The following is a 27,136-nucleotide window of genomic DNA, read 5'->3' as shown; positions in this document are numbered from 1 at the left end:
TCGAATTTGGACATATCTGAGACCCTCCTATCTTGCAGGAAGTCTTACCTGAAAATATAAGCATTTTTATTTTATAACTTGTGGATGCATCTCGCCGCGGACATCTCATCTCTTGATACCTTGCGGCGAACTGCGCAGTTAAGGGTTAAATAACAACGCTAAGAATATGACAAGTGGCGTCCGAGCATATCCCACTTGGGTTATAAGGTCGGTCACGTTTACGCACTGCCTTTCGTGCAGTGTATCCTCTGCAGGACTGATCTGTTAATAGACTGCTTTCCAGCAATTATCTGCCCATGCACAGGCTTTAGAGATAGGAAGACGCTCGGGGAGGCCAGGCACCGATCGAAGAGTTGATGAAAATTGGTACCTTTCACCAGTACCACCGCTCGGAGGCCGAGCATAGTGGCGATAATGCGGAGCGAAATATTTCAAGCGAACTTTAGCGCATTGGCGAGAAAATTGCAGTCCGGGATGCAGGCATAAGTCAAAATTGTCGAATTTTTCGAGCGGGATCATCTAGAAACATTCGCCATTTTGAGTGAATATTTGCTTTCTTAATTCAAGAAAATTACTATGTTCCCTGTATTGCAGCAGAGTTCTTCCAATATTAATATTGCGAGAACTAGATTTATCGGCCATGGTGTGAACGAGGTTAATAAACCTGCAATTTTCTGGCATTGGCATATGCATGGCCTTTATGGCCCGTATACTTTTACGCCGCGCACTGAATTTGATGACTTCCCTTGTATACAGTACGTGCGAACAACAAAGAGAGGTCCTGATTATCTGTGCTCTGAGCAGAGAAGGTCTTTCTGCAGTTGAAATTGATGTTTACGTTTATTTTTCACACACGCAGTGCGCAAGTCTATAGACACGGATGAGGCAAGGAACGAGACTTGCACAGACTCACAGGTCATGTTCCCTGCCTTTTTTGTGAATGCTTGCGCGATGTGTCTGTGAAAATGACGCTTAACCAGCTGCCCAATCATCTTTCCATCTTGAATACTTTATGGTTTATGGCTTATGGGTTTTTATCGTCCCAAAGCCATTCAGGCTATGAGGGACGACGTAGCGGAGGGCTCCGGATAGTTTCAGCCACCTGGTGTTCTTCAAAGTGCACTGACATCGCACAGTACACGGGCCTCTAGAATTTCGCCTCCATCGAAACACGACCGCCGCGGCCGTGATCGAATCCGCGTCTTCCTGGTCAATAGGTGAGCGCTTAACCACTGAGCCACCGCGGCGGCCCTTGAACACATGTGCGCATATCAAGGTGTAAAGGGCCACAGAATGCTTTCACCGATTTCGTTGTTGATAAAACCCTTAGTAGCGGCGCTGTGTATCTGAGCAGAATATAATTTTTTGAAGTCTGGAACTAATCAAATTAAATTCTAAACATTCCGAATTTTACATTTACAAAATGAAAAGTCTGAAATTCGTCGATTTTTTTCAAAGCCTAAACTCCGGAAAATAATCTCTGATATCAAATTTAAGCACCCTAGCGACAACATAAGAATTAAGACAACTCACTGTGCAGCCTTGCCTTTCCTTTTTCTGAACTGTCGCTCCTTCCAGACCGTGGTGCTGTTTTCGTCGTAGTGAGGTAGTGGTGTTTAGCATTATCAACATTTGTGCGCAATAGTTGCTGTTGTTCTTGGAATCGATGCGCAGGTGATTTGAAGACGTCGTTAATACAATAAAATTTGCTAAGCGAAGCAGCGTTAGTCATTTTGTTCTTGGGGTAACCGCTCATTATATCACATGGGAATGCGACCAAACGCCGGTCAACTTAATCATTAAAAACCCGAGTAAAGCGCAGCATGGGCGTCCGGAAGGGGGGGCAAGGGGGGGCGGTTGCCCCCCCCTTGGAATTACGGATATTATTTATGCACTAGTAGAAAACAACTACATAGCTGCCGCCTCCCCCATAACCGGCCATCGGGTGCACCCCCCTGGAAAAAGTTCTGCGGACGCCCTTGAAGCGCAGTATGAGCAGATGCTGATCTGCAAGGACGAAAAGGATCAGCAACGCCTGGTCCAACGTCCCAAGCGGGCAACAGAAGCAAGTGGCGCACCGGACTGAGGGACGCCCGTTGCATTAGATGAATATGTACTCAAGCAGAGCCTCAAGCGGGGATATTAATCAAGATTCAACAAATTTTTTTTTCTCTCTCTCTCTCTCTCTCTCGCGTCGCATATGAATTACTTTTCAAAATTACCGCCTTTTCAAGAGGGCGCCACTTCTCATCCCGGATTCAGTGGTCTTGTTTACTACTCAGCAGCTCCACGTGAGATCGCTTCTCGCTTCGCTGCATTTCCCCAAGGCTGCTCCGCCAGCTGAGCGCCGTCGGACCGCTGATCGCGAACTTCGCTTTAAAATGGCGGATCACGCTTCAAAAATGGTATCTCAAGCAGCCTTTAAAAGTACAGCAATGTGGGACTGTGTGTTAAGTTCTTGTCTGTGATTGTCTTGTGTCACAGAGTGACGTCCTGTGTTGTCCGGGGTTGGGTAACGAGAACTGCCTTCGGTAAACTGTTCACTTGTACCGGAGTAAGTATGTTTACAATCGAGCTTGGTTGATCAGCTGTGAACGTTGCATGACTCTGCATTTGCCCTGCTGCACGCCTCGACGTTCATATGAAGCACTTTAGCAGTAACGGGTTAGCAGATTTTCCAGTGAAGCGCAGACATCCTAACGCTGCTAACACATGCTCCTTGCATTTTCTTTTAGGTGCCGCTACGAAAGAATGATGCTTTCATTATCGCTGGCCTTGCTCTCCGTCGAGAACTTTGCGAGATTATCTGAGGTGTGTCAACTCATACTTTTTTCTTCTTTGCATTCTTCTAACCTCATATGACTGATTACTGCGTGATTTTTCTACTGACACGTCTAATATGAGTCAGATACACGTGCGAACTCGTAGGTAGTGTTCTAACGCTTGCGTGTGCTAGTTTCTATCCAAATTATGCAGTGTTTTTAGTTTGCGGTCTTGCTTTTGGGTTGCAGGAAACGTTTTTAAATCTACTTTCAGGTTACCGTCTACTTGGGGATGCTGATGTTCATAATCTTCCTCATTTGGAGGTGCATCAAAAAACCTCCCGTTCATGAAGTGCCGGCATGGGACATCACCAAGGGACACCGGTGGTCTGTCACAGATATCCTTAGCCGCACAGGCTACTGCAGCGTCTGTGAGAACCTCATTGTGGATGGTCTCTTCTGCGACTGCTGTGGCATATGCGTCGACCACAGCTGTCGCGGCGTAGCCGACAAAGATTTCACATGCAAGCTCCTTTCCTGTGTCGGCGATTCCATCAATCACCATTGGGTAAAAGGTAAGTGTGCACATTGCCCTTTATTAATTTCTTCGAGCAGTTTGCACTGGGCGCAGGAGGTAATATGTTTCGCCGTTATATTCGATCAAAATTCTGGTGCATTTGTTGCAGTTCATATACGTTAGTGTCATTGTGAGCATCTTCCTTCAGTCCAGTGGTGGGATTGTCTTGCCAGTTTTGCCATACTTTACCATTGCATGTTGCTGTAACTCGGCGAGTTGGCTATTACGTCTGTAGGTTGGAAAGGGTGAAGTGGGTGATCAAAGTTTGTTCCACATTACTGCATTTGTACACTTTTCCGCCTGCTTTTAACCAGTGTGCTCGCATTTGGTGCTCTTGTCTTGGCAGTGCAACCGTTACTGGAGCTAGCATTCTCCAAAATTAACGTGCCAATTGTAGAGGTAAAAAGATGAAAAAGAATAGAACACTGAGAGACTCATCTGATTACATCCTAAAGGACCTTTAACATGATGTAATATTTATTGTTTGCACCTCTATCCTCCTGCCACCAGTATCACTTTGGGTGAGCCTGCAGAGCACGCCTAAATGCCGTTCCTCCTTTCCATCATTGGCGCTTTGTCTAAAGCTCTCATTTCTTCCATTGTATTTCTTTCCAGATGCCTTTTTCAAAGATTCATGCTCTTGCCATTTGGTCACATGCCGCTCGGGCATTTCAGCATCTTATGACCTTGCTACTGTTCTTGCTTCTGTATTTTTGCCTGAGCCTCACTCTCATGTTACCACATTTTGACTGCTGCTTTGAGCATTCAGCATACATATTTTTCTAGTGTTAAAGCATTACACTGCTGTCGTTATCCACATGCAACACCCAACATGCCACCAGAGGACCATGTTGCCCTCGTGCACAGCATCACATTGCCATGGCCTGGCTCAGGCAGCATTCTCTTGGCCGTAGTCTGGCCAGTGCACTTTCCTTCTTTTTTTTTTCGTTGGATAATACATGGCCCCAATTTACAGCAGTAGCTCCACGAGGGACTTTTTATGGTTTTGAGAGGACTGTGGCATTGTTCATGTCATGCTAGTGCAGTGTGCCTTGCTGTTGGATAGAAAAAGTGACATGCAAGGCATATGTTGAACTCACAACTGTTGGGCCAAAATTCAGCATCTGAGTTACGCTACAAAACTTGAAATGCTCTAACTTGACTTTTCTTGCTACAAATCTTGTTCCAAAAGGCTTGTGGCAATTTCCACTGCTGTCATTCTGAGCTTGCTCTTGAGCTTATAGAATGTTGCCTCTTTGAGGTTTAGGGGAACTGCTGCTGGCATTCTTGAATCGTGGATAACTTTTTTCTTTACCGTAGTAACTTTCTGTACATGCGGGGATCCGTGACATTTGCATAGACGCCCAGTCCGTACGGTGAAGGAGTGTGAGGGGCAGGAGAGGAGGAGAGGGTAGGAGCAGGTGCTACATAGGCAACGTGCCTTTCTTTTACTGAAGCTATTTTTGTCGTACTTGTAGCACAGTATTTCGTCTATCACTGAGTTCTCACATTACGCAGCATAGCGGAACCTGATGCTAAAATATACTTGCCAATGGTTCCTTCCTTTCTTCTGAATCCCTGCAGGCAACACCTCTCCAAACAGCCATTGCGCAGTGTGCACCGATCTGTGCGGCTTGGAGGCAGCCCTGGCTGACTTCCGGTGCTGCTGGTGCCAGCGTACAGTGCACACGGCGTGCATGGGCAAGCTTGAGGAGGTGTGTGACCTGGGGCGCCACAGGGCATCCCTGGTGCCCCCGTACTGCGTGCGACTGCGCATGGTGGGCTGGAAGGGCAGGCGCCACCTTGTGGTGCGCTGTGTGAACCCCCCAAAGTACCTCCCCTGGAGCCCCCTGATCGTCGTGGCCAACCGGCGCAGTGGAAACAATGATGGCGAGCACGTCCTCAGTGCTTTTCGTGGCATCCTCAACCCTGCACAGGTGTGTGGGGGAAGAAATGATCACGATGTATTCGTGTAACCATGAATTTACCGTGTTGCAAAAGTTTCAAAACCTTTCAACACATGCTGAAAGGCAGTTGTGGGTGTAGGATTTCTAAAGTGATGGATTCCCTCTGCTCTTCCACACGTGTGAAAATCGTTAGCTTTAGTTGTACCTCAATACATTATTTGATTTACTGTTTTTAATGCGTCCTGATAACTGCAGAGGTACCATTCTTACATTCAGCAGTATTTATGCTGTCGTATTTGCATGTACTTAATGTTCCTTGATTGTGAATATAAGGGCTTGGTTGTCTGATCAGGAGTAATCACAGTGGCAGAAAATTGTGTGACAACTTGACAGAAGTTAAAGAAAGCTTTTTTTTTTTAAACTGTTTTGGTCGCATCATTAGGTGGGTTATCATAAAATTAAAAATGCGGCTTGTGAGCATTTTGTAGATCAAACTACCCTAGATTTATTTGCACACACATCACTGCTCGGTTCTGTGCAGCTGGATGTGCTAGATGTGCCAGATGTGCCAGATGTGCCGGGTGGAGGTGCGCATGCTGATGTATTCAGCAAAAAAGTTTTGTTTATAGTTTAGTCCATGTGTAAAGTGCAGGGGTAAGTAATTCTTTGTTTGAATGGGCACTTATAATTGTGGGATTCTTAAAATATCCTTTTCGAAATCCTCAGGTGGTGAGGGGATCAGAATAAAATGAGAAAAGACCTACTTGGCTAAGGTCAAACATTGTACTGTTGTGCCAATTGATCATTGATGTGAGGAAGGCAACACTGGCTGAGGTGGTGCTGAGAAGCTTCATGATTTGCATAATTAGCATCAGAACGGATGAATTGCAAGGTGGTGACAGCTATGACAAAGCCTCGGAAGACGGTAGTGATAGTGATAATATAATGTGATGAATAGACTGCAGCAGCAAGCTTCTCGAAATATGTTTCAACAACAACGGGATCACTGTCTGTGAAGTTAATTATTAAACTTCCTAGTTGTACTTCTCTCAGGCAAGTTTGCTGGTTATACGAGGGGATATTTTTTTTTGTATCGTTGGGGTTGAAATAAGGGTGCACGTTTATGCAGGGGTGGGCTACACGCACGAAAATATGGTTTTTTTGAGTGGCTTTGATAGAGGGCATACAGGCATCACAAAATCTTGGGATAACTCCATCACAAGATCTCCATCACATTAGTCTCAGCTTTTGCTGGCTACGATTTGATCAAAGCAAAATGCAAAGATGTGTGTGAATGAAAATTTGTCCAATAAAGAACCTCAAGGGGTTTGAAATAAATTGTGACCTCTTTGCTTTAGCGTGCTTCACTGCCATGGTGTAGTATTTGGTCTGTAAAGCTCGTTACCATATTTTCTGGTCTATGCATCTAATCATAAACTGCCTTTACTCTAAAATTTACTCTGCTTTTACTCTTTTTGGCTTTACGTCGATATACCGAGTTCTGCGCCAAATGGTTAGAATGTCTATGCCTTTTTGCCATTTGCCAGCCGACTGAGGAACAGTACCGTGTTTTCTAAATAAAGGTTTGGTTTGGTTTGAAATTTTTATTAGTAGCCCTCACATTTGTATAAGCTGCACTTGCTTATACAGTTGGCATGATAACACTGCATTCATGAATTGCATTTTTGTATTTACAAATCAAGGTGTTCGAATTAATAGGGGTCCTTTCACATTCAGTTCTGTGATGGCGCCCGAGTGTGAATTAAGTGCTTCTCATGTATCCAGATTCCACATGTACTTGCATAAAATAGAAACAAGAACATTAAAATAAGGCCAAAACTGGAACTAAGCACTGAAGCCAAGTGAGCATCTTTGGATTGACTTAGCTTTGGGTACTGTTCATATATTGTATACACGAAGTGCGCAACTTGTCAGAGTTGCAAATTAGATAAGTAGAACATACTGAGTGTTTAGAAATAAATGTAATCAGATACAGGCATGTTTTCGGTGCTTACTGGTGTGCTCATGATGTGACTGAGATTGAGAGCTTTAAGTGGCCTTTAAAGTGTCATGTAAAACACAGCTGACTGCCATTCACTTCAGTGGCACTTGGAAAATTGAATTTCCATCCACTTGAACAGATTTAAATTGTGTGTAAGTGGGATGGAAATGTAAGGAACGTCATCAGTCAAGAGCTACTGTTTATATTGCAGAACTCCTTTACCCCTGTACTTGAAGAACCTCGTTATTTTTGTTGCATTACATTTAGTCCAACTAGACGTCCACGACAAGAATGCCTTGTTGGTTCATGCAGGTGGTGGACTTGAATGACCTACCGCCGGAGTCTGGCCTTGAGTGGTGCCACCTGATCAAAGATCACACATGTCGAATCATTGTGGCCGGAGGTGACGGAACAATCAACTGGATCTTCACTGTCATGGACAGGCTGAAGCTAGAGGTCAGTTTCTGCTGTATTTGCACGGTACAGCTTTCCGGATCTCAATAATATCACGTGTCTGTCAACCGCACGGCATTTAAGTGCCTGATAACAGCGATAACTGGAGAAATCGCCGAATGGTTGCACAAGTGCGCATAGGCCCGTCTAGTGTGAGAATTGTCTGCTATGCTGTTTCCTAAAGTACCGACATAGGGCATTCACATGGACAGCCATATGATATTATTGAAAATTCAAGAGAGTGCACTTGTGATGACATAAATGTGTGTAGAAAGGTTCTTCATGAAAGCAGTGTTATAAGAGCACTTGTCTGATTTGAAAGTAAAGCGAAATTCCTGCTTGTTGGATGGCTAGAAGCCCCTTCTGCAAGTTTTGTTTCTAGTTGTCTGATGTGGAGAACTATCAGTTTACCCTTTGTGTACCTGAAAAGTTGACACCTTTTCTTGTCTGCCTATTCATAAGCAGCAAGTATAACAAATAATACCTTTTTGAGCTCTAATACGTCATGTTTAGTTTTTTCTTACTAAACCTGTACAACCATATCAGGAGGCACTAGTTTTGTTTATATTTATGATTGTAGTATGAAGGAAACACTGTTTTTTTAGTCAGCGCTAGTTTGTTAAAGGGTATGAGTGCAGGTTTTCTGTACTGTTAAGCCATTCACAACACAAACATCTGTTGTAAACTTGTCATCATCATGTTGCTAATTTGTGGCAGTTGGTGCAACGGCAGCAGACCTTTCCCGTGTTGTAAGACAGTTTTACTTAAAAAGGGTGTACCTTCCTTTGGAATTCTTAAAGGTGCACTGAAGAGGAATCTGAACTTGTCTTTTTGCCGCCGGAACTCGATCTACACGTTCCGAGCATTCTTAGAAACTTCGATTTATTGCCCTCTGTGGCTGATTTTCCTAATTAAATCGAATTAATGTCCGGCTCCCGCTTTTTTTTTTTTTTAATTCTGCCTCGTACGGTGGGCGGAGTCGACCAACGCGTGGAGTGCCTTTCACCCAATCCCGTGGCGGCTTGCCGCTCTGCCATCGGCGGAGTAATACGTAGTAGTCCGTAGTAGGAAATAGTCCGCGCGTATTTTTATTTCTTCGGGCTTATTTTGCGGCTATATTATCTGCGAATGAAACTATTTATTTATGGAAACCTAAAAAACAAAATAAAGCGAAAGCAAAGCCTCCACGGAGCTGGCTGAAAGGAACTTCACGCGTTGGTCGACTCCGCCCATCGTACGAGGCAGAATTAAAAAAAAAGGCCGGGAGCCGGACGTTAATTCGATTTAATTAGGGAAATCGGCCACACAGGGCAATAAGTCGCAGTTTCTAAGAATGCTAGGAACGTGTAGATCGAGTTCCCGCGGCAAAAAGACGCGTTCAGAATCCTCTTCAGTGCACCTTTAACAAGGCAATTAAAACATGGTGTAGCAGAGCCACACTTTCTTCCCGGCTGCGGTGGTCGAATTTTGATGGAGGTGAAACTCTAGAGGCTTGTGTACTGTGCGATGCGAATGCACTTTAAAGAACCCCAGGTGGTCGAAATTTCCGGAGCTCTCCACTGTGGCGTCCCTCATATCCTGAGTCGCTTTGGGACATTAAACCGCCATAGAACCATAAAACTCTAATCATCCTATTATTAAGCAGCAAATTTCACCGAGTTTTATTGTTCATGCTTTAGCAGTGTAAATAGTGTTCATGTGCCCCGAACACTCATTTAGGCTAGAACCTTGCAAATGAGCATGTGGGTAGGTAAACTTATATGTGATTTCAGAGAAATATTTATTCCCTTGACGTGCTCCAGTTATGGTTATGCAAGCCCTGCCAAACACTACTCTCATGCCTCAAGTCATCAGGTCAGGGTTTTGAGTGCATGGCTACAATGACCTGTAGCACTATGTGCATCTCCTAGTGTATGTAGCCGCTGTCAGTTAAGTGCAGATTGTTAATGGCATTACTTGTGAGGCGTGATGGTTGGCACTGCTGTCTTGTAATACTTGTAGTCTGTGCCTTCCAGCTGCGATAGCTGTGTGTTCATTATTATGTTTTTTCAATATCTTAGTGTGTTATTGAGCAGAAGAGACTGGTAAATAGATTCTTCTATGTTACTTTGGATGAACTATAGTTTACAAGGAAAAAAAAAAAATGGTCTCTTGTCTGTACTAGCAGAGAAGGACCTTAAATATTACAATTTTCAAATCATCTGCCTGTAAAAATACATTAGAGGTAGTCACAGACTGCAATAAAACCTAAAGTCGGATACTACTGGTGAAGACAGTGGCAAATACTCCTCAAAGGAGACTGTCCATCCAATGGTGCCAAGATTAGCATGACATCGCGGTTTATCAGATTTCCTGGAGGCACCTGCCTGTCATCTGTGATTTCATGCTGGGGACTATTGTATCTGCTTGCATAACCTTCACACTTTTTTTCTTTAAATTAAGGCTTCAGAAAGGGGGGTGCACAAAAAAACAGGCCCTAAAAATACTACAAAGGCCATATATTGCCGCCTGTACGTCGACCCCCTCGACTCACACCCCTCGCTGGCCAAAAAAATTGATACAATAGGAAAGCCAGCAGTCAGGGGCAATTGGAGATAAAAGGGGATAAAATGGCATTTTCACGGGCTGCACGGCTGACTAGCGGCAAACCGAATAGCAAATGGTTAGGGAGTTTCAGATTCCGGCGTGTGCCATGGTCACTAGCAGTTTGCTCTCAGAACTGTTCATCCAGGAAACTGACTTCCAGCGCGAGTGAGCCAGGTAAACGGTGTTCAGTCTGAATTTTTTGGGGGCTAGCGTGGTAGCTTCCCCTGCCACTCGCATCTTTTGCAGCTGCATACAGCAGTGCGGCCGTGTTGATCTTCCCAAGCCTGCCTTGCATGTGTCTGTGTGTATGCTGTTGGTCTGGCGCAGCAAGGAGCGTAAAATATGCATGTAAAAGTTTTTCGTCATGAGGATGTGTGAAAATAGCAGGTATTGAAAAATGGTCTTGAAGGCTGTACACGGTGTTTAAAAAGGGTTGACCTGAAAACATTGCTGAAAAAAAGGAATTTTTCAGCTAAGCACCGCTTACTCATGCTTCAACACAGATTGTAGTGCTTGCAGGTGATGATCAGCATTTTCAGCTTTTCAGAGCTATATTTGAAGCCATTTTTTCTTCATAATAGTATTCAATTCGTATTAGAAGACTTCAGTATTTGCACACCCCTAGTTAAAATACAATGCTCTTGCTCTTGCAGCCTCCACCTCCCCTCTGTGTCCTACCTCTGGGTACAGGCAACGACTTTGCCCGGGTGTTTGGTTGGGGCGAAGGCTACAGCTCATCGGATATCAATGTCATCGACGTCCTTGACAGCATCGATCAGGCTACAGTGGAGAACATTGACAGGCACGTATGCTGTTGTGTTAAAAAAACGGAAGCACTGTAACCACCTGGATGATCAGGCATGTGCTGATCTACGCCCTGCCTGCTCTGCATTGCTTAGTGGTGGCGGCTGGGGTAGATGGCACTTGGAAGTTTAGCATGAGCATGCTAACAGCAGGTGCTAAAACGGTGGTGTCTTGTTCGAGCCTGTGCTTTCATTTTCCTTTTATTGTCTTTGTGCTTGCTTGTTTGAATGACATTAATGCCCAGTAGAAAATGGCTATCATATTGTATGTTTTTGCTACGTTGTTCATTTACGAGCTCTAAAACTGCAGCAGCAGTTTTTTGGTTCTTCTGTGCTCAGCAAGGGCTGAAATGTTAAGCAGGTGTTGATCGAAAGAGCATGCATCATTTCAGGCCTCATACTGTGCTACAACTATATCAGTTTTGCATGCAGAACTAACAATATGTGTTTCATTCTGACAGGCTAGGAACTACATGATGAGTTGGCAGTTTAAGTGGTCTTACTGCTTTGTTGTGGTCCTGCTTAGCATTACAGTAGAACCCCTCTGTAGTAAACTTGCTTGGGCCAGCAAAAATATTTACTACTCCAGGTCTTTCCTATATCAGTTGTTAGTGATTGCAAAGCTCTGTGGATGCTATCTGGCTGCTTATGAAGCAGATGGTGTTAGTTCGGTGCAGAAACGCTTAGAAATACCGCCCATCCTTCTCTAATCATCCCATTTGCTGGTTATTTATTTTCATTTATCACATCTTATTTGTCATGTTTATGATTTTGTTTGGTTTGTGGAAATACAGCATTTGCACGAATATACTACGGCCATTAATATAGCGCGAGGGCGTGGAAAGGGGTGAATTTTGATTCCATGTGAGAACTAAAACTTTTGTGTGAACACGGCATCATCTTCCGTGGCCTCAGTCTCATTTAGAAAGCAGTAGTTGAGAAACATGCTCAACACAATGTGGCGCGCATGTAGTGCCACCGCGCCTCCGCTTCTTTGCAGCTTCTTTGCACTGCTACTTCGCGCTCTGTGCTGTCCAGTGCTGCAGACGTTCGCCCCCTTTTCTTCTCTTGGCTACACCTCACTGCACTTTTACTGTCTTCCTTTGTCAGCAGCCCACATTGCCTTTTTCGTATGTTCATAGCCAGGTTTTTTTTTTTTTTTTTTTCCATGTGTGCCACGTGCTTTGCCTCTCAGCCTCACGGCTTTCGAAAAGTTGGCTTCACCTCGCAGCTCACAAACATGGTAGCTAAGCAATCTCAAAGAGCGCCGTTTTTTATTGTCTTCGACATACATTTGCCTCTGACTGTTGGCCTTGCGTTTACGCCAATTAGTGTCTGTGGCTCTGAGGTATTCTAGACTGCGCGCATGCCGCGATATCATTTTGCGGAAAGTGCGTCGTTATGGCCAGTAGCTCTTTACTATATCCGTTTCGTTATTAAGATAACTTTACTATAAAATTTTAAAAAAAGTACAGTTTTCTATGGAAGGTGGAATGGGGCTGCAGTTTCATTTTACTATATCCCAAGTTTTTCCTATATCCAAGCTTGCTGTAGCGGGATTCTACTGTATCATAGTTGAGCATCTTCTGTTGAAAGAGTGAAGTGAGTACCTCTGGACAGATTGAACTTTTTAGAAGGCCAGAAGAACTTGTTAACATGTTGTATTATGTGGGGAAGGGTTGCACTTTTTTTTTCTCAATTTTTAGTTGTTTTGGCCCTTACCCAAGAGCGGAAGCTTAAAGTTCACTTTTCAAGCTATATTCTGGGGAAACTACTTTATTGTCCCATACAGTCTGACGCTATATCTGGCACCAACATGAGTGTGGCCCTTACCCACAAATACTATATAGGGTCCTTCGTTTTTCAGATTTCGTTTTTTCCGGTGTTTGGAATGTAAAAGTCAGCCGATATCTTTCGTGCTTAAATTTGAGTGAAATTCGGGTTATTCAGAAAAAATTTCCAAAGGCTGGGTTTCTTCATGTCATTTTTTGCACCACAAGGCAGTTTACTATAACAGTTCCTTTTTCTGGTAGACATAAAATGCTCTATTACTTGCTCATTATTTTATAAACACAGAAATAGTGGGTTTCTGTGAAAAGAAAATGCTTGCAAATTAAGATATTCTTTTCCTAACCTATTAAAAATATTTCATCATGTACGTTACCAACCTCCTACGGAGCACTATGTCTTCCACGTCTGAGAACGACCAGCCTGCCTTTATTTGTACAGTGCGAAAACATTCAACATCGCAGCAAAGATTTTGAACGCACAAGTACCTTGGATCAGGATGTTGTCACTCCGTGCGGTGACTCCGATAAGACGGCTTGTCAGTAGCCATGTTTTGGCCTCTCATCACCCTTTTCGAACTTATCCTCAAATTCATCTTCCTCAGTCTCTGTTTGACCAATGACATGCTTCTAGAATAAGCACTAGATATCCGCAGATTTTTTTGTGATGTCTTCAGCTTTGTGAACTGGAAAACCAGCATCATCTAGAAGGCTCATTTTCGGGGTGAAATCAGGTTTAACTCGATTGTTAAGAAATATATTTTGGATATAAGAATCGGGTGAAATTGGGTTTTACCCAAAAACGTAGGGTTCTACATGTGTATGAGTACGCTAACCTGAGGACAAGACTAGACACCGTGGAAATATATAAGCGGCACGAGGCTACATGCGCAGATTTTTTTTTTTGCACTTGTAGTCTTTTGTTGCTTTTGTTTTTCCATGGTATCTAGTCTACTCCTGAAGTTAGCGTGCTCATGTGTTGCTATCGATAACCAACTAGCCCCCTTGAAATAAGCATTGCAGATGAGCTTAGTGTCCTGACTCCTGTGCTTGTCTGACATTTGATTAAGCAGTAGTGAGACCACATCGCCTACTTATAGCCCTGCTTGTTTCTAGGTGGAAAATTCACATATCTCCCCAACGACGCCTTGGCTTTGCCCCTCCTTGTCAAGTAAGTTTGTCAGTTGTTTGTGTACGTTCTCCACATGTGGGGACCATGAAAATGTATGAATTGAAAAACAGTAACTTTTTCCTTGAACTTGAGCTCATTTTTTGCCACAGGGGTGCAGTTTTAATACACTAAAGTAGTTGAAAAGGATTTGAAAAAGCAATGTATTAGCAGACTTACTCTATAGTCATCTACCTTTAAAAATCAGCTTCAGTAGGACCTCAGTATTGAGAAGTCTTTCGGACTACAAGGAAACCTGATGTACTAGTACTACATTCGCAGTATCATTTGGCAGGTTTATGTTGCGTGCACAGCCATGGGAGCGTTGCAAAACAGAAAGATTTCATTTTGATTCAAAGTGAAGCTTGCCCCAACAAGTGATAATGTCTGTCTTGTGTGATTTGTGGCCCTAATTATGTTGAGAGCCGACACATCAGCTTTCATTAGGGGCACCGTCACTATATCATCATTGCACATTTGTTCAGTAGCTGCGTTCAGTGTTTCAGCGTCTAGTTGCATGCCAGGTATTAGGGTATTGCTATCGCATTTCATAAATTCAACACCACGTGGCCATGAAAACTTTCAGAAACCAGTTCCATTTCATGTGCCTTATTAACACTGATGGCATCTGTCTCGCACACATTCTCGCTTTCGAAAATGCCAGCCTTTGAAGAACATGAAGGAATTGCTAGATGAAACATCATTCTGGAACACTGCTATGCCGTGGATGCTCTTGGAAGTTTGACAGTTACGAGCTTTGAGGGATCAGCACGCTTTTCTGATCTGGATAGAGTGAATTATAAGTTTTCTTTTGTGGCTATATTCGTTCAGATGCCCAAGGGTTGTAAGCAGTGCTCAGCAAACGTTGGATGAATGTCTGTCACCTGTCTGATGAAATAAGTTGTTTCAGAAAAGTATGAACCCTGCAGCAACTGAATTGCATCCGCAGGCACTGTATGGTAGTTCTGAAAATGGTTTTACTGTGAAAGCACTTCTGGCCGCACTCCCCAGGTTTCAGCGGTGTGTGTCTGTGTCTGTGTATGCGTGTGAAGCCTCTAAGTAGCATGTGTAACTTGCTCACTGTGTCATGGACACCTCAATCATGCTGTCAGTAAGTAGGCAGTGGCGACCACCTACAAATTTATGCCTTTCCTTTTCTCAAAAACAGCGGAAGGTTTAGGCTCCTGAAAAAAGAAAAGGTGCATAACTGACTCCCTGGGTCAGTGGACTCCTATCACTCTTTGTGGCAATGATGTCCACCTGCAAAAAACCGTGCTTTGGCACAATATTTCGTGCTTAGCAATGCTAAACTGCCAGCCATTTTTTTCTTCCCAAGTGACCCAGCAAATGTTTCCCCTCAAATTCTCCTTCAGTTGTGTTCTTATCATATTTATCATATTTAGTTTACCAACAGTGCTCTACGCCCTGACGCATTTTTTAATATTTTGCTTGCATCTGCTGAGCTGGAGTTATGACATGCTGAATAGATATGCAGATTCCCATCGTACTTGTGTCGAAAGGAGTCTTCTGTATAATGCTATGGCGGTGGATAAATGGTTGTAGTAGGAGTTCACTCTAACAAGTTTAAGTGCCTGGGAAACCAAAAACAGCAGTCTTTCTAGTGCTTGGGCTCTGTGGAATACAGTTATGGAACCCCTGCAGTGAAATATACGCTTAGCACATTCATTGGCTTGTGAGTAGTTAGGTTCACTTGAGTCTGCATTTTTATGATTTGTTTGCTATTGCAAATCTTTTGCAGGAGAAGTACATGACAAACTATTTCTCTGTCGGCGTGGATGCCTTGGTCACACTCAACTTCCACAAGACACGGCAGTCTTGGCTGTACTTCTGGAAGAATCGCCTTTTCAACAAGGTTAGGAAAACGCGACTGTTTACGGCGTGTACTGGTCACTGAATGCTGTATTTGCACGAGTATAGTGGGAGTTTATCTCTGAAATAGCTTCCTCAGAACTCGTTTTGGTTTGCATTTGCAACCGAGGTATGAACATAGCACAGTTTTTTTTTCCTCTGCTGTTTAACATACGTACACAGTGACCTCCTCAGCTACTGGGCTCTTGGACTGAGAGAGGCCAACTTTTTACTTTACAGTGCCCTTGGGGGACTGTAGAAACAAACAGTGTGGCATGCAATGGACAAAAAAGAATGCGACTATGAATGAATATGACATGGGCTGTATATGGTGGCGGTGGTGTTCAAGAAAAAAAAAAAAAAGCAGCCAATGAAAAGTGGGGTGCAAGGAAATAAAAAGAAAGAAGCAAATGGGCCCAGAACCGGATGTGGGACGCACAAAGAAACAGCAGCCATTGTGGCTTGGTGATGGTGGAAACGGCAGTGGCTGTGGGCATGTTAGGCCTGTGTGCATGTTAGGCCTGTGTGATGCTTGTCAATTGCTGATTTCACAATACACAAAGCTCTTTGAATGACGAAGAGAATTCAGTACAGCGTAATGTTAAAAAAGAAGGCAATTCTTCTGTCTGAAGATTAGGACTCAAATCCTGTGCTTGGATTAGGCGAGTGGGTATTGCGCTTTGGAGGCAGGATCAAGATGAGACCCCATTTTTGAAGCCATTGACTGTAGCTGCCCTGAACCATTTGAATTTGAATTATATTTGCAACGTATATTGTGTTCCTCAAGGCTCATGATATTTGCAACATATATTGTGTTCCTCAAGGCTCATGACTCCACCATCACTTACCAGTAAGATGCCTGCACAAAAGCTTGTTGTAATGCAGTTTGCATATTTGGTGCATCATGCTGCCGTCGGCAACTTGGCATGGTTTTCATTGTCTGCGTATGCCCTTGATGGCAGCCATGAAGCGGCAGAACCTCCCCTTTTCCATGAAACTGGAAATTATCAAGCGAGAAGGAGGTGAGAAGAAATATGAAGTTGCTTTCCACCAACACGGATGGATCAACTAAGCTTCGATAACGCGTGATCGGAAAAAGCAAGTCTCTGCGATGTTTTCAAAATGTGCTTTTGGCTCTGGTGACTTACAGGTCCAATCGAAGAGTGTTGATAACTTGCGAATTATTTTGCCAAGTAGCTTAAGGCTTGGCAGGACGATATGATAGGCCAAGATTGCTACGTCTGTGCCCATCACTGCAGTGCTAGTTCCAGCAGCATTGCATTTCGCTTTCTGCCGCTGAACTCAATGCCGGTGCTTCAACCCTTGGACCACGGGATAATCTGCGCGGTGAAAGTTTGTTTTAGGAGACATTTGAATGAGCAGCTCCTGCAGTAGGTTGTGGAATGGTGTCAAAAATGTGGGAGAGCTTGTGGATAAAGAAACTGCCAACGTCGCGGATAACGAAGACACCACTGATGCAAATTATGATGAGGACTTGAGAGAACCTGTGCCCACATGCTTCGAAGTGCTCCATGCGCTCAGCATGGTTCGTCGCTATTGTGCGTGGACAGAAGGCTACAGTCTCATCTGTTTGGAGTCAATCAATAACACTGAAAAACATGTCCTCTCTCAAGCACTGAAGGCAAAGAAACAAGAAATGAACAATATTTCTCTCAGTTATCTGCACGCAGTAATTGGCTATCAAAGAAATTCATTTTTTTCATCTAAGTATGTTTGTATGTTGTTAAACTTACTGCTACTTTTATATCACCGACCTCATAGGTGTTTTTTTGAGAGTTATATACAGGTTCAACTCGTTTTATTAAAATTCGGCTGCTTAAAGTTCGGCAGCCAACCTGGACATCTGCAGCGCTGTCGATGTTGTACTGTAATGGCAGTAATACATTTCGGGTGCATGGAAAGCTTAGCACCGGGAATGCATGCAGAAAGGTGCTCTTGCTGCATTCCTTGATATCGGTATCTGATGCACTTTTCGGTGACATCAAACTTGTGTGCTGCTCTAAAATTTTCTGATGGCTCCATGTGCAAGATGACGACTCGACTCGCTTAAATGTTGCTGAGAATGGCCACCGATGTTTGAGAGGCATGACTTGCACAGTTGAATGACTGGGAGAAATATTGTTTTCAAGATGAGTCCTCTAAAGCACACAGTGGACACAGGGTGCAGCTGAAATGCTTCGTTATCTTGGTAGCGATCTTATGCGATAATCTTTTGTGCAGCTCTCTTGAAACAGGAGGAGTGTGCGGAAGCCAGTCTTTGAGGTTCTTTTGTTCATAAACTTGTACCCATCCTTCCTCGCATTATATTCTTGTTCTTTGGCTTTTTCCTTTACGTGCCCGGAAAGTCAATCGTCACGTTAGCAGTCATGATTGCATTACATTCGGATGTCAATACTGTATGCATTAAATTAAGAGACAATTGTGGCCAGAGTAAAATTTCATTTCAGTTGGCTTTAAATGAGTGCAGACACCAACCGTTTGGTTGTTTGTGGAGGTGTGGAGGGGTGCTGCACAAAACAAAAAGGTATCGTGTTGTACCTTCTTGACTGGTGGTCATAGCGATGATACATGGTGCCTCTACATTTTGGTTTGTCACTGGCACCACTCTTTCTGTAGTGGCAGACTTCTGAGTGGCTCACTCAACACCATCATTGCTCATCTTCAGATCCTGTGTGCGGACGAATTCCTTTGATTAACGAGAGTTTCATCTCGTAACACTGTCGCGTTAAAACTTTTCTGATAAGCCTTTTGGTGTACTTCCTTAGTGCAAGTGCGATGTGTGTGTTTCATGGATTTGATAACTTGGTTTTTTTTCAGCAAACATAAAATGGCAAACATACAGATAGGGAAAGGGTTAAAGGGACACTGAGGAGAGCTCTATCAACATTTTTTTTATAGCAAAATTTGATAGTTCGGCATTTCATGGCTTTGTTGCCACTTGGCCGGCAGCGAAAGATGCATTTATTTCTAAGAAATTTGGATTCGAAGTTGAAGAAGTTTTTCCCGCCGCTCTGATTCAAACTTGAGATTCTCCTATGACGACACAGGACTAAGTGACGTGAAACATGACGTGCACATGCCGTAACGCAGACTCCGTGATTTCTGCCGGCCAGCAGTGCGGCCCAGCAGCAGCCGAAAAGAAAGCTACCGCCGGCCGCACGTTGAAGGCATCTATTGGCTATTGCGGCCGTCGCATCGTTTACGTTTCCACCTGCATTTTACCAGCGTTACAATGGATCCCGTTCTCGAAGTCGTCAACGAAGTTCTCGCAAATAGACACCTTTAGCATACCGTGTACCTTGTTACCGTTAGCGGAATACCGGGAGCCCGCCTACCGCTGTGAGCAGGCGCTGATTGGTCCTGGCGCTGCAGGAGGGCGCGTAGCTGTCGGGTACGTGGCGCCATCTGGCGACGTCAAGGAGATTTGCGCATGCATTTGCTGTGCCTCAGTGATTCGTGGCTTCTCGTGTCCTAATGTTGCTAGAACTATTGGTTTAGCAACACTGTTTTGTCCTATGACGTCATCAAGCTTGTACTTGCGAGTTTGGCCTGTGGCGGCGATACCTGTATTTTGATTCTTGCTCTTTTCTACGTTACAAGAGCTTTGTTGTCAGTATGAATGGCGTTTTTGTAATCAGGAGCTGGTATTCTGTCGATGCAAGTCAACTTAATTTCTCCTCAGTGTCCCTTTAACCTGTTTGTCCTGGTTAAACTGCGCTAGAAAGATTGCACTCAAGTACTCTAAACCAACCAGTCCAACTTGATGCCCTGTGTGTGTTATGGCCATGCAGTTCTTGTACATTACGTACGGGACCCGGGACCTGCTGGAGAAGAAGTGTCGGGACCTGCCCCAAAAGGTGCGCCTCTGGCTGGATGGGGAGCGCAAGAACCTGGACCACCTGGAGGCCATCACCGTCCTCAACATCCCCTGCTGGGGTGCGGGCGTGCGACCATGGCACATGGGCGCTGGAGGGCAACTGGCACAGCCCCAGAGGTGCCGTAGGCCTCCACTTCTGTTCTTGCAAAGTGTCCAAGAGCAAGGCATTAAGACAAGGCTGCAGTCCGGAGTTGTAGTCATGCAGTTCTTATCACACCCCTTTAAAGGAACACTAACGAGGAACACGAAGTCAGGCTAGACTGATAGGTTAGTGTCACGCAGTAGCAAATATGCAATTTTTTATCAAAAACAAAGCTTTTATAAGCCAGAAAATTGCATATAAGTGGAATACACGTGGCGCCACAACTTGCAGATTTGTGCTGTAGCGGTGTGCGACGTATTTGTGAGCTTTCTCAGGGAGAATTGTTTTGCTGTCAGTAGGCAGTTGGTGTCAAAATACGAGGAGCAGTGCAGCGAGTGTAGCCAAGAATGTAAAGAGTCTCGCCTTGTAGTCGGTGGTGTATATGTGCGTGAGCATGATAAGCAGTTTGTTCTGCAGTCTACAGATGTCCTCAGTAACTTCGCTTAGTTTATTTCGCACCCATGGAGCCTATTTCCACTGTGTGCGTGTGTGTAGCAATGAGACGTAGCCGCATGTGATGCTGCGGAGAGCATCTGCCTTCCAGTGGGTGTGGCTGACTACTGAAACAGCCTGCATTTGCACCTTGCCACTGTGACCACTGATCGGTTGTCTTTCGTGTTACGGTTTCCTGCCGCACTTCCTCTCTGTGGAAGTGGTGACTTTGGTTAGTCAGAGGGCTTCATTGCAAATGCATCATAGAAATGACGTAGCTGTGCTCATTTTTTGCTTGCGGCTTGAATCTGTACGGGTTTTGGGACATTCATTTGTTATTTGAAGGGATGAATGTTAGCAATCACAGAAAAAATGAAAGATGAAAAAAAAATCAACCTTAAAGTTTGTTCTTTTCTTTGCCTGCTTTATGATCTTGGTTTTGGTCAGAGAACTGTGGAATTGCAACCAATGAAAGTTCTGCTCTTCTGATCTCTTCTGTGCCTGGCGATATAAGTTGGTGGTGCTCCACCACGGGGAATCCCATGGAATTTGGGATGCTCGAAGGCCGTCAGAAACGCAGTGTGCTCACAATTTTCGATGACTGCAGTTAAAAAGAAACTGAATAAATATGCACTTACTGCTTTAGGAAAACATGTGTTTGCTTGTATGTGTGCGATATCCAGATTATTCAAATTCCTTAATTAATAATTTTACTCAGGTTATATTTAAATGCTGCTTTACGAACGAGCACAGGTGGAGGTTTAATTACACATGCTAGTACATGGTTAGTAAGACATGATTGCTACTTGTGTCTTCAGTGCAAGAGGGTCGATGTAGATGAGGCCATGCAAGGCTTCCTTTCGTAACTGTTTAATACAAACCAAAACAGTTTAACTCTTCAGCTGTCATCAGTCTATAGTCAGCCTTAGGAAGCCTGCAGTAGGTAGCGGCATGGGGTGGCATCTATCTATTTTTTATTTTTTCAACAACCTGAGGTATGTAGTCAGCTTTACAGTGTGTTTCCTTTTGGATTCCATTGCTTATGCGGTCACCACAGAAGTTCTATTCTTTACACTAGATTTTAAGAACTGGATAAATGGAATGGATAGATCCGGCACTTGTGTACTTTCACATTGAATATTTCAGGTGAGGGTTGAGATGTTTAACATGCACAGTAATTCGAAACATCCAGATTCTACAGAGTGCTGAACTGCTCTGAAAACTTATTCACTGCAAAAATTCTGCAGATGCTGAATAGGAGGCATGTAAAAATAGAAAGTGCAAATTCAGGATTTTTTGCTCATAGGACACGTAAAGAGGCTAATCAGCAATCTTGTTTGCACTGGTCTTACTTTTTTTGTCAACTTTACGAAAAAAATAGGCTGATATGACTGCTCAAAGGGTACATTGTAGATGGAAGAGAAAGTACCATACCAAGTCTAGTTTTGGAGCTTTAGTTACATATCCGTTATCCTTGCAAATGGCGGTAACATTTCGTAAGCTATACATGTTCCTTCGATCTGCCATTTGAGTGCAATGTTTGCCGAAAGCTTGCTTCTGTTTGCTTTATAATACATATCTCACTGGACTGTGCAGTAAAGAAAACCAGATTTTGTTCACATATCTGCATTGCGTGTAAGAGTTATCCTGCGTTCGGTAGAAAACAGTCTCTGTTACTTCCTGAAATGCACTCACTTTATGCAGTACAGCTCAAGTAGACCAAAAGCATTTGAAATCAATGTTCCAATGTTGTATTGTTTTTAAAAATATCTTTTTGAGAATTTTACAGTAGAATACGAATACCACCTGAACGAGCTTTGGGGAACCTTAAACAACTATAGTTTGAGTGAAAGTTCACTGAACTCAAATATTATCAATTTAGTAAAATTCAGGTGTGTGCAAATAGTGGTTTTCTGGTTGTAAGTTAATTTGAAGTGAGTAGTAATTTTCTTTAGTAATTTCAAAGCGAATGTTTCAGATAACTCTGGCACACAAAATAAAAGTTAACGCCACAGTAAGCATTTTCAAAATTATGTATTTTTCTAACACATAATGTTATTACATGAAAAAAGAAAGACTGCATTGAAGCTTTGCCAAACTCATTGAAGCTGTGTCGACTTGCTGCAAAAATTATCAACCGAAATCAGGGGAGTCTATTCACTTGTGGTGCAGAGATGTTTGTGGGGCGTGAGACCTATCTGTGGGACTTCCGACTGCTGCAGAAGGCATGCGTCGAATATCCTGTTTTTTATGGGCAACGGGAATTGTATAACTGACTGGAAATTGTGTGCTCTTGTAGATGTGCTCGAAATCGTGTTTTTGCAGGTATGATGATGGCCTCCTGGAAGTGATAGGCCTGTACTCATCGTTTCATGTTGCACAGCTTCAGGTTGGCATATCTGAGCCTGTTCGGCTTGGGCAGGCTAAAGAAGTCAGGGTGAGCTGAAGTCATCATTTAACTTGTACACAAAATGACAGACATGCTTCTTTTCTCATCCTAGAATTTTTGTTACCTGTGTGATTATTGGGAGTCCTAAATGTATCCCAATATTTAAAAGAAACAATAAAATCTAACTTAAAAGAAATGACAGAATCTGGAAATTAAGGGCCCTTCATTATTTTCTAACATTATTTTCAGAACAGTGTTATCCATCGTGTTTGTTCAGTGTGTTTCCTGAGAGTTATATTTAGTCGAAAGTTGTTGTGGAATGACCATGTAAACTCTGTGTGGCTGAAGGTGTCATGATCCATTGGTATCAATAAATTTGGGTTCATTCTATCACTCAGATTAAAAAAAAACAACTTTCATTTGCACTTGTGAAATCCAATTTTCAGTATTTCCTTCTGTAGTCTGGGTAGGTAAATCAGACAAGAACTTGAAAACATTATTCTTGCTACAAAAGGAGCAGTTAAGAGTTGTTGCTGACAGTCCATACTTCCAGATCACAGGTCCATTGGGGTGAGCTAGAGATATTAAATTATTTATGATCTAAATGCACTAGGCTTGCTGCTTAAGCTGACCATTTATTTTGCAACAGACAAACCTTTTCTCATGCCATGCCGTGCACAGTGAAAAATAAATACAAATTTACCAGTTAAAAAACTCTACCAAAACATCAAACCGATGAGCCATTTAGTCTGATGTTGAAGCAGTTCAATGGCACATGGACTAACAGTAGAAATGACACAACACAGTGCTACTAACAACTGAGTTTTATTGAGAATGCCGCTTGTATAAACACACACGGCACCTCCAAAACAAACAAACAAAAAAAATGACTTAGCTATGGTATTTTTTCTGGGCTTCCTTAGTCTTAGGAGCACAGACCTTTGGGCTAGTTGGTTCATAGCAGACACGTACAAGCGCTAAAAAACACGGACAGAGAAGAGACTTGTGTTGTCCAAGTCTCTTCTCTGTCCGTGTTTTTTAGCGCTTGTACGTGTCTGGTTCCTTAGTCTTGGTGGGCCTTTTCCCTTCTCCTCAAGTATGTGTCCATTCCGTAAAGAAATAAACCTTCCTTCGTAATTGCATGCTAGGGTAATCCTGGCACTTCATGCACTGGGTGGCACCTATGGCATTGTGTAACTTGTGTGTCAATTAGGCTAAATTCAACTTTTAGTTGGTCAGCAAGTGTGATCCAGCTTGTAGCTACAGTCAAATCCACTTATAACAATACTGAAGTGCCATGGAAATACCATTGTTATAACCAATAATTGTTATAACAGGGTTGTGCCGAAAATACCATAGAACACATGCAAAAGCTGACGGTGCCGCAACTGACCATTGTTATATCCGATATATTGTTATAACCGGTATTGTTATAAGTGGGTTTGACTTATAAAACATTTTGGTCAGCTGTGCTACAGCAGCCATGAACCAAAATGACCAGCATAGGTATAATGCTATGCACAGGCTCAGTCATGGTGGCTTGTTTGTAAAGCTCTAAATATAAGTTGGCCCATAAACAGCATTGGCTAGTCGCAGCAGTTGTGTGTATTGCATCGAGATTTTCGTAGTTGTGATCACAGCTGTAGCTGAGCTGTTTAGGTGATAGGGGTGGAAGTGTTGAAAGGGGAACTGAGGACGACTCCTTACATTTTTTTTGTTATTAGTAAATGCTGATAATATGATTTTAAAATAGAACATATTCTTTTTGTACCACTTGATTGAAACTTACGACTTCAAAACCAAGAAGGACTTCGTTATCGCTGCTTGGAAGGGAATGGTAGCGTAGCCTAGTCTCGGAATTGGTCTTGACATGACTGGAGTATTTGCTCGTGAAAATGGCTGCTTGCTGCCGATGACACCTGTATTTAATTTTGTGTTCTCTTCCTTTCACTTCTTTTTAGCTTAGCAATGCTGCGTTTTTACAAGTAACCTCACTTTCATTGTAATACGATAATCAACCGATATAGGCTAACTTCAGTTTGTCCTCAATTACCCTGCAAGTCCTTTGAAGGCACTTAGTGAAGAAACTTTTGCCTGCTTTGTCTTTTGACAGTTGGAGCTGTTGGAACGTCTTCCGGTGCAAGTGGACGGCGAACCATGGGAGCAAACTCCTGCCACTCTGCTCATCACATTCCACTGCCAGGCATCTGTGCTTGTGAACCAGAGGGAGGTTCTGTAGGGAGCGCACCACTTTGCTGCGGACAACCTTGTCTGCTGCCGAAGCATGGCATTTGTCTTCGTTCACCAAAGCTGGGCCAGCGTGTCGTAGACGTTGCACATGCACACTCATGCTGTGCGTACATAATAGTATTTTGCTTTTTGATAGCCTCGGAGGCCGTGCTTCTGTGTATTCGAAGCAAAACGTATGATACTGTATCGGAAAGTATTTCTCTGTATTATAGATGTTGATGTATATTTTAAGCTTAGAGATAACTGTCTGTGATGAATTTCATGCCTCATAGTTTTTTTTTTTGGTAGAGGTTTGTCATTCTCTGTGCTTATTTGTTTGCATTGTGATTAAGTGGCTATATATACGACTATTGACTTTTTTTTGCACATTGTTTACTGCTCTCGAGGTATGATGTTGATCTTATTTTTTGCTTAGCTCCTTTCCAATGCCAGCTGAACACAAGCAGTTGCCTCTGTTGAAGCTACTTGTTCTCTTTTTGAGTACATTGCTGGTTAAGGATTATGGGAGCTGTGTTAAAGCCAAGTATATGCTCAGCATAATGTCCACCATACTTGCACACATATTCATTTGGATAGACATGATATGTATATATCTATGCTGGCTTTTTATGTATTTCCTGAATTGCTTTATAATGCAGCATGGTGTAATCTGAAGTGGTACAGTTTTATGCACACAGTATAACTTGCAATGTGTTTTTCAGATCTGCATGGCTGGCTGTTGACATTGCTGATGTTTTGATTTGTTTATAGGCTTGTGCGAATATTCGATGAATTTCAGTAATCAGTCATATAGTGAAGTATTTGGTTTTCGATTCAATTCGATCCAAATGTTGAGTATCCATCTCAAGTGAATAATGTTTCTGGAATGCTCACTTCCTGTGGTTTCAGTTCGGTGTGCTTCCTGGGATGGCATTGTGGCACACTCAGCTAAAAGCAGCAGCTATCCTTCACAGTGGCTCAGTGTCTTTGGAATTTAGTTACTGATCCGACCGTGGCTGCCGTGGCTGCCGTGGCCATATTTTGATGCAGGCGAAATACAGAAACAGCTGTGTGCTGTGCAATTTGAGTGCACTAAGAACCCAAGGTGGTCTAGTCCAGAGCCTTCCACTACTGCGTCCCTCTTGGCCCACGTGTCACTTTGTGATGTTAAACCCTACAATTTTTAAAAAGCAGTAGCCATGTAATAACGCTATTACAATTAAGACTACAGCAGTTGAAGGCAAGTGGTGATCACTGGTGATAAAACGGCGCAACCTCTGTGCCTTCCATTTGCGTGCAGCTCGGCTGACTAAGTGGCAAACCGAATTGTCAGTGGTCCTGTTGTTAATGATCCTGGCACAATGCACGCTCTGTGAGTTATCAGGAAAACTGGAAGCATGGAACCAAACTAAAGTTTGCTCTCGTGCCACATACCACTCGTCTATGAAAGCAAACATGATGAGTATATAGCACGTAGTTCGGATCTTCATTACCGGCACCCATTTTTGTTTGAATTGACTATTTTTTTTTTACTCATGGGGCTCTATAAATCATAGCGAAAATGGGCACCGGCACAAGGCACATAATAGCCATTGCTCTACTGAGCCTATCTCAGAACCCCATTTTGCCTCATTTTGGTGTCCCTCTTTGATAATCAAAAGCCAAAAGAATAAAAACCCTGCATAAAATGTATGCTTTTTGCAGATTGACTCGCTCAGTTTCAAGTGGTCATTTTTGCAAAAAGTCATCATAGCTCAATGAGTGCACCAAAGCTTCTGTGCACATTTTTTTGTAATGGCCTTGTGTGCCAAAACCGTTTGAAATATTCCCTTCAAAATTATTTGAAGAAAACTACTGTTCACTTCGAATTCGCTTCAGACCAAAAAAAAAATGCTATTCGCACAAGCCTATTTCTTTATAATTTCTGTATTTCTTTCTGCATTTCTATCAGATACTAAAAGTGCAGTGCAACAGATCTAAGTGTTGAAGAGTTATATGCTCCAAATTGTGATCAAAAACAAGAAAGTTCGTATCAATTGTGGTTCACTTTTGTAATTTACATCATTGATGCTGTTATGTTTTTCATCTGGCACGGAGAGGTAAACATGAAATCATGCTCATAAACATTTGTT

General features: G+C 43.1%; 1 protein-coding gene across 3 annotated transcripts; it reads left to right on the top strand.

Moving 5' to 3' along the window:
- The first annotated feature begins 2,297 nt into the window (after nucleotides 1-2,297).
- Nucleotides 2,298-26,006, top strand: Dgkepsilon (diacylglycerol kinase epsilon). Of its 3 annotated transcripts, none has more exons than XM_089544407.1 (11): nucleotides 2,298-2,405; nucleotides 2,736-2,811; nucleotides 3,037-3,337; nucleotides 4,924-5,276; nucleotides 7,561-7,704; nucleotides 10,941-11,089; nucleotides 13,994-14,048; nucleotides 15,805-15,918; nucleotides 19,727-19,929; nucleotides 22,712-22,823; nucleotides 24,889-26,006. In XM_089544407.1, exons 2-11 carry the CDS (start codon nucleotides 2,752-2,754, stop codon nucleotides 25,012-25,014), a joined length of 1,617 nt encoding a protein of 538 aa, XP_089400533.1. In that variant the 5' UTR covers nucleotides 2,298-2,405; nucleotides 2,736-2,751; the 3' UTR covers nucleotides 25,015-26,006. The 3 variants fall into 3 exon arrangements, with proteins under 3 accessions (XP_089400533.1, XP_089400534.1, XP_089400535.1); XM_089544408.1 differs by lacking the exon at nucleotides 2,298-2,405 and adding an exon at nucleotides 2,420-2,554; XM_089544409.1 differs by lacking the exons at nucleotides 2,298-2,405; nucleotides 2,736-2,811 and adding an exon at nucleotides 2,437-2,554.
- The last annotated feature ends 1,130 nt before the right edge of the window (nucleotides 26,007-27,136 follow it).

This window comes from Amblyomma mixtum, chromosome 5, assembly GCF_055824585.1.
Source record: "Amblyomma mixtum isolate Tamu chromosome 5, ASM5582458v1, whole genome shotgun sequence".
Taxonomy (NCBI): domain Eukaryota; kingdom Metazoa; phylum Arthropoda; class Arachnida; order Ixodida; family Ixodidae; genus Amblyomma; species Amblyomma mixtum.
Note: the sequence above shows the minus strand (reverse complement) of the source record. Positions and strands in the feature narration are given on the sequence as shown.

Coding starts and splice junctions, on each gene's coding strand:
- Dgkepsilon (XM_089544407.1), top strand. CDS start 2,752: ATGATGCTTTCATTATCGCTGGCCTTGCTCTCCGTCGAGAACTTTGCG. Junction 3,338..4,923: donor CAATCACCATTGGGTAAAAG/GTAAGTGTGCAC, acceptor GAATCCCTGCAG/GCAACACCTCTCCAAACAGC. Junction 19,930..22,711: donor CAACTGGCACAGCCCCAGAG/GTGCCGTAGGCC, acceptor GTGTTTTTGCAG/GTATGATGATGGCCTCCTGG.